The following is a 16,858-nucleotide window of genomic DNA, read 5'->3' as shown; positions in this document are numbered from 1 at the left end:
AAATGCCGCGGAACGGCTGGGCCCGTGAGCCATGGCTGCTGAGCCTGCGCGTCCGGAGCCTGTGCTCCGCAATGCGAGAGGCCACAACAGTGAGAGGCCCACCTACCGCAAAAAAAAAAAAGAAGTGTCCATCGACAGATGAATGGAAAAAGAAGATGTGGCACATATATACAATGGAATATCACTCAGCCATAAAAAGAAACAAAACTGAGTTATTTGTAGTGAGGTGGATTGACCTAGAGTCTGTCATACAGAGTGAAGCAAGTCAGAAAGAGAAAAACAAATATCGTATATTAATCCATATATGTGGAACCTAGAAAAATGGTACAGATGAACCGGTTTGCATGGGAGAAATAGAGACACAGATGTAGCGAACAAACGTATGGACACCAAGGGGGGAAAGTGGCAGGGGGTGGGGGAAAGTGGCAGGGGGTGGGGGTGGTGGGATAAATTGGGAGGTTGGGATTGACATGTATACACTAATATGTATAAAATAGAAAAGTAATAAGAACCTGCTGTATAAAAAAATAAATAAAATAAAATTCAAAAAAAAAAGTGGGAGAGTGGCATGGACATATATACACTACCAAATGTAAAACAGATAGCTAGTGGGAAGCAGCTGCATAGCACAGGGAGATCAGCCCAGTGCTTTGTGACCACCTAGAGGGGTGGGATAGGGAGGGTCAGAGGGAGACCCAAGAGGGAGGGGATATGGGAACATATGTATATGTATAGCTGATTCACTTTGCTATACAGCAGAAACTAACACAACAATGTAAAGCAATTATACTCCAATAAAGATGTTAAAAAAATAATTTTGTCCCTCTAGTACTTTACTTGTACTTGAAAATGAAACCACTTTGAAATCACTTCAGAGAGGCAACTGACTTGAACATGGGTTCACCTGGGTGTGTTTTACTTTTACGTCATTGAGCTTATGTTTTTTTTTTGCTAAGATAGATGACTATGGTTTAAATGTTTACGTATCAACAGGATACTCCTCTCTGGACCCTTCTATAGGAAACCCAATGGCTCTGGCAATGGAGTTAAAGACTAAAGGTGAGTCTGGGTTTAGCTTGGAAGGCCAAGAAAATTTATACAGAGATCCATGCTTCTAACACCAGAAATGAATCAGACCTAGCATGAGGAAACAGGGCTTTCCAGAAATCTACTAATAAATAATTTGATTAAGCTCAAAGAAGGAAAGAACACAGCCATTTGCAATATAAAATGGATGGAATCCCAGGTGGGGAGTCAACTGAGATAAGGTGAAGAGACAAAGTAAACATACCCAGAATAAAGAATCACAATATGAACTGTCATATATGAAAATTAAAACTGAATTATGTAACTAGTCTTTTTTTGTTTTTTATTTTGAGCTAGAGATCTGGTTTTAGGACCCTGAATACCTTCTATCCTAAGGGTGTTTTTGAAGGGTGTTTCCCAAAAAGAAATCTAGCTTCATGCCTGGAAAATTGCTTGCGGGCTCCAGTTCTCAGGGAATGAGTTCCAGCTGACCTGTTCTTTGCCCCTTTGAAGTCTGATGGGATCAGAGCCACAATGAAGTCAGAATTGAACAGGCGTGAAGTTCTGAATAATCTGAAGTTTATCTGAGGGACTTTCTGCCTCCTTTACCATTTTGCGTAATTATCATGAAGTGAAAGTAAGATATTCCCGGAAACCTACAGTTTTGTAACAAGAATCTAATGATAGAAGACAAAATGATTCCCAGTGTTAAAGAAGCATTAGCACAGTTTGACACCAGCCTGTGACCACATGAACATTTGTAAAGAAGAATGGAAGGAACCGTCAGCCTGCAAATCTATGAAAAGGGGCCAGAGCCACAGGGTGGCAATTTGCAGGTAGCAATATCCAGGTGAAACAGAAAGGAAATCTGGCATAAATAGTGTCACTGCAGAAATACTCATGTTTGTGAGAAAAGCCTTCCTTTCCCTATAGCAAAAATAATTTTTAGATATTTCAAGTCAAAGTTTTGATTTTATTTATTTTTCTTGTTCAGTGGATCAGTGACATGTTTCACAAGGAGTGGGGGCTGGGAGAGTTCACCTCTGGACCCTGGACTGGAACAAAAAGTTAGTAGACATGCAGATTCAATTTTGGGAAGATGGTCTAAAACCCTGGGGCTCTGGGGTTGAAAGAGGTCTGTCTTTGAGAACAAAAGAGAGGAACATAGTATTAGCACAGCATAAGGTCTGATCAACGACCCTCCCCCTCCACTACCTCGGCATTAAAGCTCCAGGAAGAAATGTGAGTGACCTTTAATAAGTGTTTATTGACTGAATGAATCTCAACAGAGACTTCGAAATCCTCTGGCAGTGGTGGCTTGTGCCTTGCTTTCCGCCTTTGGAAATCTGAATTATAAGAGGCTCCATGTCAGCCTGAGGTGTACAGAGCAGATACAGAGCATGATATGCTGAGTCAGAGGGAGGGCCTAAGATAGTTATCCCCACTCCCCACTCCCACTCAGCTTGTACACAGTTTGCAAGAGATCTCAAAATCACTGCATATCCCTATGGGGGTCTATAAAAGTGCTTGGATGGCTGGTAGACCAGAAAGGGGACTTAGGAGAAGATCAGTGCCCAAAAGGTACATGGATCTTGAGTGACCAACCATCATGGTTTTCCCAGAACTGCGGGGTTTCTCCAGGTAAAGGGTTTTCAATCCTAAAAGCAAGACAGTCCTTGACAAACTGGGACAGCTTACCTTCTTACCGAAATACCAGAACGTGAGCCCAGCAGGAGCCAAGGCTCATCCCACAGCCAGGAGGAAGAACTGCCAGAGCAGTGGGGAGCCCAGCAGGAACCCGAGTAGAGCACATGGAGCAGACCCCAATCCTCTGGTGATGTTACATAGTTAGCTGGGCCCGACCCAAGGGCTATGCTGGGGGAGTCAAGGAGGACACTTAAAACGGGACAGCAGCCCCGAATGGGAGCTTGGCCTTTGACTAAGTTTGAATCCCATATTGACTTATATATATAGTTATTAGGGCACCCGAAGGTATGCATGTGCTCCGATATTTATTTTTTGCTGCTATTGACTGGAAATGGGAGCTTATGAACAAATGAAGATCAATTTTAGAAAAAAAAATGTTACATGTATTCTTCATCTCAGGACTGTAAATCTTAAACCTGCTTTTATAAGAAGTCATGACCTCCTTCTGAATTGTTAGTATTAATCTATTTATTCATTGTTCACCTTTCCAGCAGAGTTAGCTTAGTTTTGAAGCACCTCACACTGTATCTACCCAATCCTCATTTACGTGCTCTTATAAAAAATCATATACTTTCCTTTCAAGGAAAAAAATATCCAACAAACTGGGTAGGTGTTCTTGAAAAGAAAGCACTGAATTAAAAAACAAAAACCAGGTCTGTGATGATGCATTTCCATCCAAAAATAAAATGAAGACTTAATTACTAACTCAGAAATAGGATCCAGTCTCTTCGCAGTTTCTCAAGGGGTAATTTTGTGGGCTGTACTTAAGCTGGGATGTCTACTCTTCCTTTTCTGCTTTCTGTGCTATCCAGAATGTTTACTGGTTTTGTTTCTTAATATATTTACAAGGGAGGTTATAGAAAAGGTATAGAAGATTCTAATTCTAATGAACTACTTTTACCAGGTTTTCTACCAGATGCTGACTAACGATATGAATTTGCTTTGGCCTCTAAACAGCCATTTAGTCCCCAGGTTCCTATCTCTAGGGGACATCACTGGCAGGCAACTTAATATATCCTAAAATAAATTTATCATCTTTTCTTTCAAAGCCATTTCCATAATTAGGAATTTGTTGTTCTGTGTTCTAGTAAAATGATGGCATTGGTTTATTTTAGACATGGAGGATGAAAAAAGGACAGATGCTTTCAGCTCCAAGAAAAATAATATTTGACTCACAGTGACTTGAATAAACCAGGATTGCTTTTTTCCTCACACAAAAAGGAGTGAAGGTGGTTGCTGACTGTGGTTCACTGGAGCTCTGGTTTTCTTGATCATACAGCTCCAGGCACGGTGTCTGCATTTGAACAAGGACAGTGCAGAGTAACAGGGGACCTCTGTATCCGAAAAATAAAAGTTTTCTCAGAACACCTTAGCTGACTTCTGCGTACCTCTCATTAGCCAGGACTGTGTCACATCATCACTGCGGATGACAAAGAAAAAAAAAAACTCTCCCTGGCAGCTAATCTATGAGGGTGATCTTAGGATTGATATAAGTCACAGATAGCAAAATGGACTTTACTGTTACTCACAAAACAGAAAAAAAATTGCCAAACCAGTCATGAACACCACTTACTTCAGCTCAAAATATTTTAACACCAGCTTCTCCATTCCATGTGACGTGAATCAGAATCACAGACAAACAAGCAAGAGCTCTGCAGGGATTCACAAGTTCTACCCTCTACTGCAGCAACTCTTCTAGTTTATAAATTATGACCAGTACCTGCCAGAACCCTCCCAGGACTGACTCAGACCCCCGATACCCTTTCCTCACTCCCTTCCTCTCCCCCACCTCCCTCTGAGAAGACCCTTGGTTTTCTTTTGGTTCCCACTTGCAGGAGGAAGTAAATAAACCTAACTTTAGTTATAGGAGTGTTTTTGCAGGCTTTTGCCTCTCAGATTTTCACACCCAGAAAGAGGATAGAGAGAAGTGGGTCGAGGACAGGAGGTGAGTCTGGTGCCTGAAGATGTTTGCCACAGGGAACCAACAATGTGAGGGCGCAAAGGAGCAGATAAAAAATGGTACTCATGCAAGGAGAAACAAGGAGATTACCTGCTAGATATCTTACTGTTTATGGAGAATATTCTAGCAACTGAGCGTTTGATGAAGTCCTCCTCCCTAAGAGCAGGGTCTCACCAGAAGGGTAAGGCTACAGGCTCCTGACATTGGAAGAGGCTTCCTGCCCACTACTCACCCTCTCTCTTTCCAGTTCTCCTGCTGTTTATGAAATACAGCTGAAGAAACCAGAGGTCTTCAATAGATAAGCACAATATTTTGTCAGACACAACACCTCATTGTTTAATCTGCAGATGTGTGCTTGTACAATACATGTATCCAACTGCCTTCTTGAAATGTCCACTTAGATGTCCAATAGACCTTTCAACTCATGCCCGACAGTGAATTCCTGATTTTTTTCTCCACCCCATGACTAATCTTCTCTACCACTAGCCTTCCCACTGGAGGACATGGTAACTCCTTCCTTCCAGTTGCTGTTACCAAATCATTTCGGTTTATCCTTATATCTTCTCTTCCTCTCATGCCTCGAAACCAATCCATTAAGAAACCCTACAGACCAACCCTTCTCAGTATATTCAGAATTGACCACATGACACTACCTCTTGTGCTAACAGCACCCCAGTCTTAGGCCACCAGCACCTCTCACCTGGATTACTATGACAGGCTCCCTGCTTCTACCTGTCCTCCTCCCACAGCCAGAGTTATCCTTTAAAAATGTAAGCTGAAGCATGCCACTGCTCTTACTCAGAAACCTGCAATGACTCCCGAGTTCTCTCAGAATAAAAGCCGGATCCTTACAGTTACCTACAGGTCTCCAGGCCCTGGTCTCCAGCACTGCTCTGGCCTCCTCTTATGTGGCTCTGCTCCTGTCCTTCCAAACTTGCCACCCTGGCCCCTTGCTAACCCCAGATGACACCAGGCAGCCTTGTTGCATTGACTACTCTCTCAGCCTGTAATGGTCTTTCCCCAAATTGGTGAATTCTATTGAACTAATATTTGAGGCTAACTCTGACCAACCTATTTAAACAGCAACTCAACACCAATCTGTTGAAATGCCAGTCCTCCTTGATTTGCTCAACTTTTTTCTCTCCTTTTTTATAGCACTTATTCCTTCTAACTTACTATAATCTTTATTTATCATGTCTGTGCTCCCTCCCCTTCGCCCAGAATGTGAGCTTCACAAGTGCAAGGATCTTTGTCTGTGTTGTTCAACGATTTATCCTAAGTGCCTAGAACAGTGTCTGGCACCATGGATGCACTCAGAAAATACTACTGAACAAATAATTCTATAGCTTGGCATGCTTGCTCTTTCCTTGATTCAATGCTGTGTTCAGAAAGCAAACAAATAAACAAAACAAGGCACATGTAAATCCACACCCAAAAAAAGAAAAAGAAGTTCAACTCATAGGATATTTCAGTATGACACATAGCAAGACTCCTTTAGAATCATCTTCCCAAACTATTTTCCTAAGTTCTACTCATAAAATCATTGCAGCTGCTCCTATAATCTCTAAACATTTTATAAAAATCATGCCTGTGATTTCTATTTTTTTACCCTATATTTTCATTTGCGCTTTTTAAATTTTTTTCAAAAATAGCTCTCAAATCAATCAAGCTGAAATTTGAAAGGATAAAAGTAAGAAAGAGACAGTGTAGGCTTGCTTAGGGAGAATTTAGGCAGTCTGAAAATAAAATGGTAGAGATCAGGCAGTTGCAAAGTCTCAGTCAGTGAGGGGGGAAAAGATCAAACCAGAGAAAAGCCAGGGATGTATCATTAAAATGTTATCTGATGGGTCACAGCTATGTGAGGACAGGGTAACGTCACTGGTACTCTCATATGCAAAGACACAGATTAAGGGTGAGCTCATCAACGAGCCCCTCAACGGTTTGAATAAGGTGAATACAGCCCTGTATCATACATGCAAAAACACAGCACTTCACAGATTAAGATTCTGAACTGGGCACATTTTGGGTGAATAAAGGAATCTGCTATTTCACACATTGGTAATTAATGTGCAGAAATCATTGCCCTGGTGATCATTTCAAAATATATGTAAATATCAAATCATTACATTGCACACCTGAAATGAATATAATGTTATATGTCAATTATACCTAAAAAAAGAAGTCATTGTCCTCAAAAAGTAAGACAAGCAGAAAACGTATTCAATAGTGGATTTAGCAAATTTGTGATGCATCAGAGGTGACTACTTCCCTGCAGCCACTCTTCCGGGTTATCACCCTGGAGGATAAGAAAGACATATTCCTTGTTCTGTCAGCTACAGGATACTTGGCAACATAGAGAGTTGCATGACGCCATTTTGGCAAAAAACTATTTTGTATATTTCTCTACCTGCCAAAAATTGAAATTTGTAACCCCTCTTCTACATCGTCTCTTGTGTTGTTCTCCTTACCAGGAGTGCCTGGTTCGTTTACCAAAATCTTCTTCTGGAGATATTTTAACTCCTAATCTTGCCATGAGGGTAAAACAGTAAAATCTCAATACCTCACTTGCACTTCTTTGGTAGCAAACAATTTACATTTAGTGCCCAGGAAACATGCTGTTTAAAGTGAAATAGCAACACCACCATAAAATCTAGCAGTTTACGAAAGCTGGATGAACTAACTTGGGTATCATTCACAGAAGTTATTGTATCATTAAAGTTACTGACATGGAAAATGAACAAGGTACTAAAATGACTCAATATACTGTCTATTACTAAGAAGGAAAATCTTCCTGTATGGAAAACCATTATTAAAATTTATGAATACACATCTAATATCAGAATATATTATCTTAAAACATTCATCTCTCAGTTTTTGTGATTATTGCCACCACTTGCTTTAGGCAGAAATAACAGCTATTACATTACTGATGGTTCAAAAATTAGGAGTATATTTTTATTAAAATTGTTTGCTGTTCTGTTTAAATATAAACTGTTTAGGCTATCAGGACCCATATCTGCATATATGTAATAAAAATAAGCACTATGTTATGTTTTATTATAAACATATTAAAGCTTTAAAAAGTTACATTCTACAATGCTCAACATCATTAATCATTAGAGAAATGCAAATCAAAACTACAATGAGGTATCATCTCACACCAGTCAGAATGGCAATCATCAAAAAATCTAGAAACAATAAATGCTGGAGAGGGTGTGGAGAAAAGGGAACACTCTTGCGCTGCTGGTGGGAATGTGAATTGGTACAGCCACTATGGAGAACAGTATGGAGGTTCCTCAAAAAACTACAAATAGAACTACCATCTGACCCAAGCAATCCCACTACTGGGCATATACCCTGAGAAAACCATAATTCAAAAAGAGTCATGTACCAAAATGTTCATTGCAGCTCTATTTACAATAGCCCGGAGATGGAAACAACCTAAGTGTCCATCATCGGATGAATGGATAAAGAAGATGTGGCACATATATACAATGGAATATTACTCAGCCATAAAAAGAAACGAAATTGAGCTATTTGTAATGAGGTGGATGGACCTAGAGTCTGTCATACAGAGTGAAGTAAGTCAGAAAGAGAAAGACAAATACCGTATGCTAACACATATATATGGAATTTAAGAAAAAAAAAAGGCATGAAGAACCTAGGGGTAAGACAGGAATAAAGACACAGGCCTACTAGAGAATGGACTTGAGGGTATGGGGAGCGGGAAGGGTAAGCTGTGACAAAGCGAGAGAGAGGCACGGACATATATACACTACCAAACGTAAGGTAGATAGCTAGTGGGAAGCAGCCACATAGCACAGGGAGATCAGCTCGGTGCTTTGTGACCGCCTGGAGGGGTGGGATAGGGAGGGTGGGAGGGAGGGAAACGTAAGAGGGAAGAGATATGGGAACATATGTATAACTGATTCACTTTGTTATAAAGCAGAAACTAACACACCATTGTAAAAGCAATTATACTCCAATAAAGATGTAAAAAAAAAAGTTACATTCTACAGACATCATAAACTGTAATTTACCATTCATGTGAATACTACTTTATTAAGATTATATGGAAGCAAGCTTATTTCATAATAGATGATTTTTGTATATTTTTAAGATTCATTATATGTCTTTGGATGACTACCCCAAGGATCCCCTCTTAAATGAATTAAGATTTTTAGAGACTTAAGGTCTGTACTTTACTGGGGGCTGGCTGAGACTTATAGAACTTTTATCTTCAAAATATAAAATTAATAAAATTCTTTTCAGAATAACATAGCCCTCTCATAAAAGATTTGAAAATAGGACAGAATATCACTTAAATTCACCGGGTTAAATTCAACTCAAAATTAGATGTAGTTTGTTTGTGGGCAAAACATCTCAAAATGAAATTTTTTCATGTTGGAATGAAAGCCACTTTTTAGAAGTATGTTAAGGTAGTATATGTAATGCTGTCATAATATTTCATATAAAGGTTGTATCATTCCACCATGTGAGAGGTCAACTAAGTTTTTACAAAAAGTTTCTCCCCAGATTTGCAAAAACTGACAAAGATGAGATCTTGTAATAATATTTCAGTATGTCTGTTTTGTAAGCAGACTCAACTACATTAAATATTCTACTTCAGTAAATCCCCATACTGCCTGCCAACACATTTTAATGTTTCTTTTCCTTCAAGAGGGGCCTTTAGAGGGGACCATATACTGAGGATGAATCATGACCAAGACAAGAAGAAGAGGGACATTTCTGCTGTGGGCATCAGAAGCAAACCTAAAAATAAACTAAGTTCCTTTTCCAGCTGTTGCTTGCAAAACTACATGCATAATGCTCACATTCACCAAGGGAGGCTGAATGGGTTAATGTGGCATCACATATTGTTCTGTCATATATAACCATGTCCTGATATAAACATCACTGCTAACATCACAAACAAAAGCCACAGGCATGGCAAACGGCTCCTGTCTCCTTACCCCTTACAGGGTTGTGTGTTCGGGTGTTTCACTTGTCCTACAACAAAAACATGAATTCTGAAAACCTGAACAATTCGAGGAAGGATGAAGACCGCTTACCTGTCTATGATGGCACACATGTCAATGCTGACATTCGCAAAGCTTCCTGGCCTCCTTTGTGCCACTTCGTATAAATTTACAAGTTGATCATCCACTTGAATGAGCTGCATGCATCCTTGGAATGAAGGCTGAAGGACAGAGTGACTTGAGTTATTCATCTGGTTCAGATAACCTGTGAGAGAGAAAAAATGGGAATGTTGAATTCTGCGTCCAGCATGCTTCACTACAATTCCTCTGGATGTTGTCCCAGACCACAGCCGTCGTATCCAACTACTGTGTTTCACTGATCCTTGCTGACATTGTACTCAGTGTGGAAGAATGAAGTCTTTTGAGAAAACAGTATTATTTCAGGGGAAGTTGTTAAGGGTTGAACCTAGGCAAATGTTTGTCTCTGGTCTATGTCTATGAAGCATCCTTCATATTTTCTCTTTTGACATCTTCTTTTTCTCTCTGTCACATCTCTGTCCATCTGCTCACGGCTATACTTCTTCATCTGACCCTGTCTTCAGAGATCAGGATATAAAATTTTAGACCTTTCCCAACTACCCAAGCTCCTTCCTTTTATGTCTTTAATATTTTCTGTTATTTTCTTAATTCCTCAGAGGTCTGTTATTCAGATGTCAAGAAGCTAAACTTACTATTATCAGCTAAGGCGGGTTTCTTTTATAGATTAATATCTAATTCAATCCAAAGAGACATTTGCATTACAAATGATTTCCCAATTTATAAAACCCAAAGAAACATAAAGAGATAAATTTAGGCATAAGGGTCAGCCACCTTGCTCTGAATATCCATCTCATATAAGGTACCTAACATGGTATAGGTAGTATAAGTGATAAGAAGTGAAACTAAAAGCTTAAAAGAATGAATAACAAAACAAAAAAAGAAAGTTTCTATTAGGGTTAGCAACTACTGGTTCTATTACAGAGTAGGATATACATATACTAAGGTTGAGATCAGATAATTTTAAAAATTTTATTGCAAAGTAACTTTAAAATAGCACCACAAATAAATTGCCTTTACGCTTTTCAATAGAAAAAATCATAATTCATATTATGCATAGAAAATCTGTAGGCCATATGGAATAAAATTTCTTGATCACATTAAATATCTCCACAAAGTCCCCCAAATGAACTTCACCTATCAGAGCAAATTTAAACTATAGTAATTTGTCTGCTTAAAAATCTTAAGTTATTCACACATTCTTTTCAATCTAATATTATATCTATAGCAAAAAAACAATTTATACAAAATGGGTTGGTATCAGGATGTGCCATTAATTGGATGAAAGGGAATTTTCAATAAAAACATTGTCCAAAAAATGACATGATTTTATTTTAAATATTTATTTATTTTATTTATTTATTTATTTATTTTTGCTGCGCCGGGTCTTAGTTGTGGCATGCAGGATCTCTACTTGTGGCATGTGGGCTTCTTAGCTGTGGCATGCGAACTCTTAGTTGTAGCATGCATACGGGATCTAGTTTCCCCCCCAGGGATCGAACTCAGGCCCCCTGCTATGGGAGCGTGGAGTCCTACCCACTGGACCACCAGGGAAGTCCCCATTAAGTGATTTTTTTTAAATGTCCTATTGTGTTTGACTAGTAATAGTAGTTTAGAACAACAGAAATCTCCTTCTCCCTTTATTAATGGGTTACAATAATTAAAATCTAATAATTATCAATTGAATCCTCTTTAAGGATTAATCACAGAAGTGTATACAATCATTTTCCATCAACACAGTACTATGTAAAAATACAATTATACTTAATTTCTTGGCTTAAAAATAAATAAGGCTCTATTTCAATGTCAAACATATGGCATTTTTTTTCTTTTCTGAGTCACTTTTTTTTTTTTTTTTTGCATTTGCATTGACTTAATCCTCTCAGAAAATTGCTGATCTTAGCTAAGTGGTCTATTTAGACTAGCTGTATGCATACATATGATTTTCACTCTGTCTAATCAAGATAAAATTGAATGGAGTTTAATGTCTAAACTTAGCAAAGAGAAAACATCCAGCTGTAACTTTACTGACTATTCTTAATGAGACAATCATATGATTCTGTTTTTTGAATACTTGGGAGTCTCTAAATATCCACACTTGCTTTGAAGTATTCCAAAATGGGTAGATCTATTGTGAGAACAAGATCTTCTCAGAAGCAAGGCAGCTGCATAACACACGGATCGCTATCAAATGGGTACAGTTAAGTTCATAAAACAAGACTTCATTGGTCACTCATAACAATGTTGTTTGGCCCTGATGAATTCTAGAGCTTGAAATTGTCAATTCCTTTCATTTTCCTACATGGGATACATTCTAGGAGAAGATAATTATAGTACAAACTACTACATGTCCATTATAACGTAGCCATGGAGCCTCATGGCTCATGAAGAGGCTGTCAGTAATGACTGAAAGGAAGGTGAGGAAGCAATGTTACTGGAAATGGAAGAAAACTGGATCATTGCTATGTTGCAGTGGAAAGTTTAGCAAAACTGTGATAATGTGGAAAGGAAAACACTGTACTTAATGAACTGCATATCTAGCTAAGGACATTTCCACACAGAGTACTCTGGTGTCTTCTCTTTGTTTATAGTAAAAGGGAAAAAGAAGAGAGAAAAACTAAAGACAAACTGTTAAATATAAGGAAGCTAGGTCTTGATGGATTTGAAAATAAAATATTTTCTTAATTTCAGTCTCTCCAGTTGTTGAACACAAAAAATTAAGAAATCACTTCATGGCAAATTTCTACTACCAGGAAAACATGATCTAAAGATGATAATGAGGTGTGGCTATAAAATCCATATTAAGACCTCAGAAATATCTTAGATGGTGCCTCCAAGAACCATTCATTCAGACAAAATAACTTCTAGCCAGCTTACTGGTATGTCTTACAGAGCCTCTGAGTTAAACAATAATGGTTCTAATAATCTTATGGACATTTTCCCCTCAGCATGTCAGTGGAAACCCAATGTGAAAAAGAGCTTATCTTTATGAAAGTGTGGATATGGCTTTTGTTTAATGAAGTAAAGCTAAACATCATTCATAGGAAGCCTACACATTTTTAAGAGAACTGTACTAGTAGAATGTTGACCACTCCCTTATAGTTAGCAATGGGTTAAAGATGTTGAGTCTCTGGTACTGAAATTCCAGGTGCTCTAACACCCTCCTACCCTTGAAATGGAGGACAGCATATTATTATTTATTTCTGTTATTGTTCCCTGCATGTACAAATATAATTTCAGTAAAAATTCTTAGTGTAATAGTGTCTGTGATACTTCCAGTGACTAAAGCTTAGGATTTAACCTACTTAGTAGATTAACAGCAGGATTGTTCGGAGAAAAAAAATTTGCAGCTGGGATTTTGAGGGTCAGAAGTGAATAGATATAAAATGGATAGAGGGTTAAACTCAACTAAAATTTGCCAAGTTATTATAAAAATTAAAAACAGTAAAAAAGTAAACTTTTGCTTGTTTTGGCTTAGACCTTTAAATTTATTATATCTATGAATTTGAAATAAAAAATACAATGTTTATACATGGGTTGTAGTTACTGGTGATCTTACGATATGTTGTAATACCCACAGTGAACTGTAATTGTGTCATTCTCTATTGCATCTATCAGTGAACTGGGTCATTATAACTATGTTACCTTAATGTCATGTTTGAGATTTCCATTCCAAGACTTGGCATATAAAAACTTTATACCTGATTTGAAGTCCTTTCAGCATTTAGTTATTCTTGTTGACAAAAGAAACACATGCATTTTCAAGGTTTTAAATTTTAACTCAGATATACATTAGTGAAAAGCATGCTGGTATTTGTTTTGACATTAAAATGCCAATCTAAGTTGTTGTAAATTATAATGGTAACTTGATGGGACAAGAAAAGCAAACAACAGGCAACAGGGCTGAATATTTTACATGTCTAAAACTACATGCATACAAAATGTCTCTATTTATACTTATTTTAAAGTTGGGAAGTTTGGGAGGTTGAGAAAGGCTGGTAGAATGCCGTAAAGATGCTAAAAACCATTTAGGCTTTTCCTTTCAAAATAACCTTGGAATATTGTGTAAAGTGTCTACTAATCTCTACTGTTTACCAAACCTTCCTAAATAATTCACCCTGGTGGGGTTGGGCCCAAGCAAGCAGTGTGTTAGAGTGAGCCAGGAGTGAGCCCAGTGGTGCTTGGTGCCTGCAGTAAGGACAGCCAAGCACATGCCCACCTGGCACGGCTGGGAGACTGAGGACAATACAGGTTGACTGAGCAAATAAATAAATAGATTGACGATAGTGGGAGCCAGGTTCACACTGTCAGGAAAGGAGGGTGCAAATGAAAAGAGGAGATCTTGAATGGATCCTATGGGTTTGGATTGGAATTTAATCTGTAAGTGTGCACTTGTGGTTTTCAGTATATAGAGATAGATATAGAAATAAATCTAGATGGAACTGTGTATATGCTCAATATACAGGTGGTTCCTACCATCCACTGAAGATGGTCCAGAGAAGGATTATACCCAGAAGAAATGAGTCCCCTTACAGTTCAGATCTTAGTTTCTCTACTGAATAAAAGCAGGACTCTTTGGAGAAAGGCTGATCCTAGAGCTGGGTCACGGAAAGCACAATATGAGCCTGGAACATTCTGCTGCCCAGGAAAGTAAAGAAGTGCTCAAAGAACGATGGTGTCATGTCAGAATGACACAGGGGCCAGTCTGAAGAGGGCCCCTACTGCTCCGATCTGGACAAGTTTACAACAAAATAAATAATTTGAGCATCCGAAAGATATTTTGAGTATCAAAAGAAAGGAAGGGAGGGAGGGAGGGAGGGAGGGAGGGAGGGAGGAGGGAAATAAGAGGAAAAGGAAATAATTTATAGATATACTTCATCGAATAACAGGAATCCATGAGTCCACTTGCATAAAAATGAATAAACAGGAGAACAGAAATATCTTCCTGTGATAACTAACAAATGTAAAAAGCATGTTGGAATTAGAAAGGTACAATCTGGCAACCATCATAGTAGTAATTAATCCAGGCAAGAAATATTAACTGATGCTCAAATGAGTGGGTGAAATTTGGACGATCAACAGTCTCAAAGTGTCTCCCTATGAATATATTCACTAATGTCAAAGGGGAAAGTAGTCATTTTACAGCAAAGAAACCTGGCAGACATCTTTGTAATCAAATGATCAAAGTTATCACCACCAGTAATGGGACCCACTGATGCTGTGGGACACCTGATAAGCTGCAGTGAGAAGAATGCAATGACTCCTGGTGGTACTCCTGCCCAAGACACATATCCTAGGTCCAATCATGAGAGAACATCAGACAGACTCAAACTGAGAGCATCTTCAGGAATGATATGGTTGTGAAAGCCAACAAACAGCTGAGAATCTGATTTCCATCAGCAGAGACTGGAGAGGCAGGAAAACAGGGTGTAACATGTGATCCCAGACTGGGTCTTTTACTATAAAGGACGTTACTGGACAATTGACAAAACGTGAATGAGTTCTCTGAGTGAAAGTTATACTGGTGGCTTTTGAACTCTTCTTGCAATTTTTTTTTTCACATTTTAAATTGTTTGAAAATAAAAACTATTTTTTAAAAGATTATGATCCATTTGACATGAGATGGTGCTTGACGCTAAACATAATGCCATTCGAGAACCTTATTTTGGATTAAATTATTTCCCAATAAAAGGCAATCATCCTGTCTCCATTTCCCCATATCCCACTTTATTCCACTTTAATCTGCATTCAGTACCCATGAACTGTCAATGAAATTGCTCTTCCTAATTTCAGTGATCATTTTCAGGTAACCAAAGGACATCTTTTACCCTTTAACTAGACCTCCCAGTGGCATTTAACACTTGATCCTCATTTTATGTTCTATGTTACCAGGCCAGGGTGACTTTTGTAGCCTTAAAAGACTGAATATTCTGAATCCTGCCCACATTCCAATCTCAATTCATATCCCTCTTAGCCAGATTTTTAGATCTAGGGAGTTCCTAAACCCTAAAAATATTAGGACACATGCAAACACTCAAATCCCCTTCCAAGATTTAAAAATTAAGACAATATTAGTTAAACCATTAAATAAGTATAAGAACATTCTACAAAAGATTGATGTTTTCCCTCAGTATATACTTTATGCTTCAAATAAATCTGTCACATTTAAAAATGGTTCTGTTGTATTTTGGGGTGACTACTAGCTCCCAAATTAAATGCTTTAAGATGTCTATTCCTACCCCCTTCAAAAATATCTGAATCACTTTGATGTACACCTGAAATGGACACAACTATACTTCAATTTAAAAAAAGTGCCTATTCTTGCTCACTATGCTTCAGCCACCCCCATTCTCTTGCCTGTGCTTTAGGAAAACCAAGATCTTTCTGCCTGGAATTTTCTTCCCACTTGCATTTTTCATGGCTGACTTATGATTCAGGTCAGCTCAAATATCACCTTCTGAGAGGGGTTCTTCCAAGACCACTCTACTTAAAATTATTCTATCTATTTTCTCATTCCAGTTCCTCAGCTACTTATTTCTTGTCACAGAATTTGTCACAATTTATAATTATCTGGATTGGTTTATTTATTTACTTACATGTGCGTGTTTCTGAATGTGTTTTTCTCCCCTTTAGTATAATAGTTTCATGACAGCAATTGTATTGCCTTATTTCTCTATGAATTAAAAAAAACATATTTGTTGAGAAAAACACACATAGCATAAAATTTACCAACCTATTTATATTAAAACAATCCATGGGATGTAAGGGAGATATTCAAGATACAAAGTGTCTATTATAAAGTTTGGAAATAAATTATTTTTCAACAGATTGAAGCTCTCCTTTATAACATAATATAATCTCCATTTTTCAGGCTTTATTGACCCCTCTGTATTTGTTAGGTGAATGATCAAGTGTGTAAATATGTTTGCATTTTTATCCTGGAATGAGATGCTATCTAACCTTTCATCTTTACTTCCTTCAGGACTCTTGTTTCAGTTACCTTATCAGAGAGGCCTTCTCTGATCACCAGTTAAATAACATTCCCCCACCCCCTTGATGCTCTATCCCCCTTATCTGATTCATTTTTCAT

The 16,858-nt window shown here is 38.1% G+C and overlaps 1 protein-coding gene across 1 annotated transcript in view; it reads right to left on the bottom strand.

The window, feature by feature from the left end:
* The window catches only part of CNTNAP2 (contactin associated protein 2), a 1,481,544-nt gene that overhangs the window by 896,180 nt on the left and 568,506 nt on the right, over positions 1 to 16,858 (bottom strand). The window contains exon 12 of the mRNA XM_060107754.1: positions 9,766 to 9,937. Coding sequence (XP_059963737.1) covers positions 9,766 to 9,937 — 172 coding nt within the window. The remainder of the gene's footprint in view (positions 1 to 9,765; positions 9,938 to 16,858) is intronic.

This window comes from Mesoplodon densirostris, chromosome 9, assembly GCF_025265405.1.
Source record: "Mesoplodon densirostris isolate mMesDen1 chromosome 9, mMesDen1 primary haplotype, whole genome shotgun sequence".
Lineage (NCBI taxonomy): Eukaryota > Metazoa > Chordata > Mammalia > Artiodactyla > Ziphiidae > Mesoplodon > Mesoplodon densirostris.
Note: the sequence above shows the minus strand (reverse complement) of the source record. Positions and strands in the feature narration are given on the sequence as shown.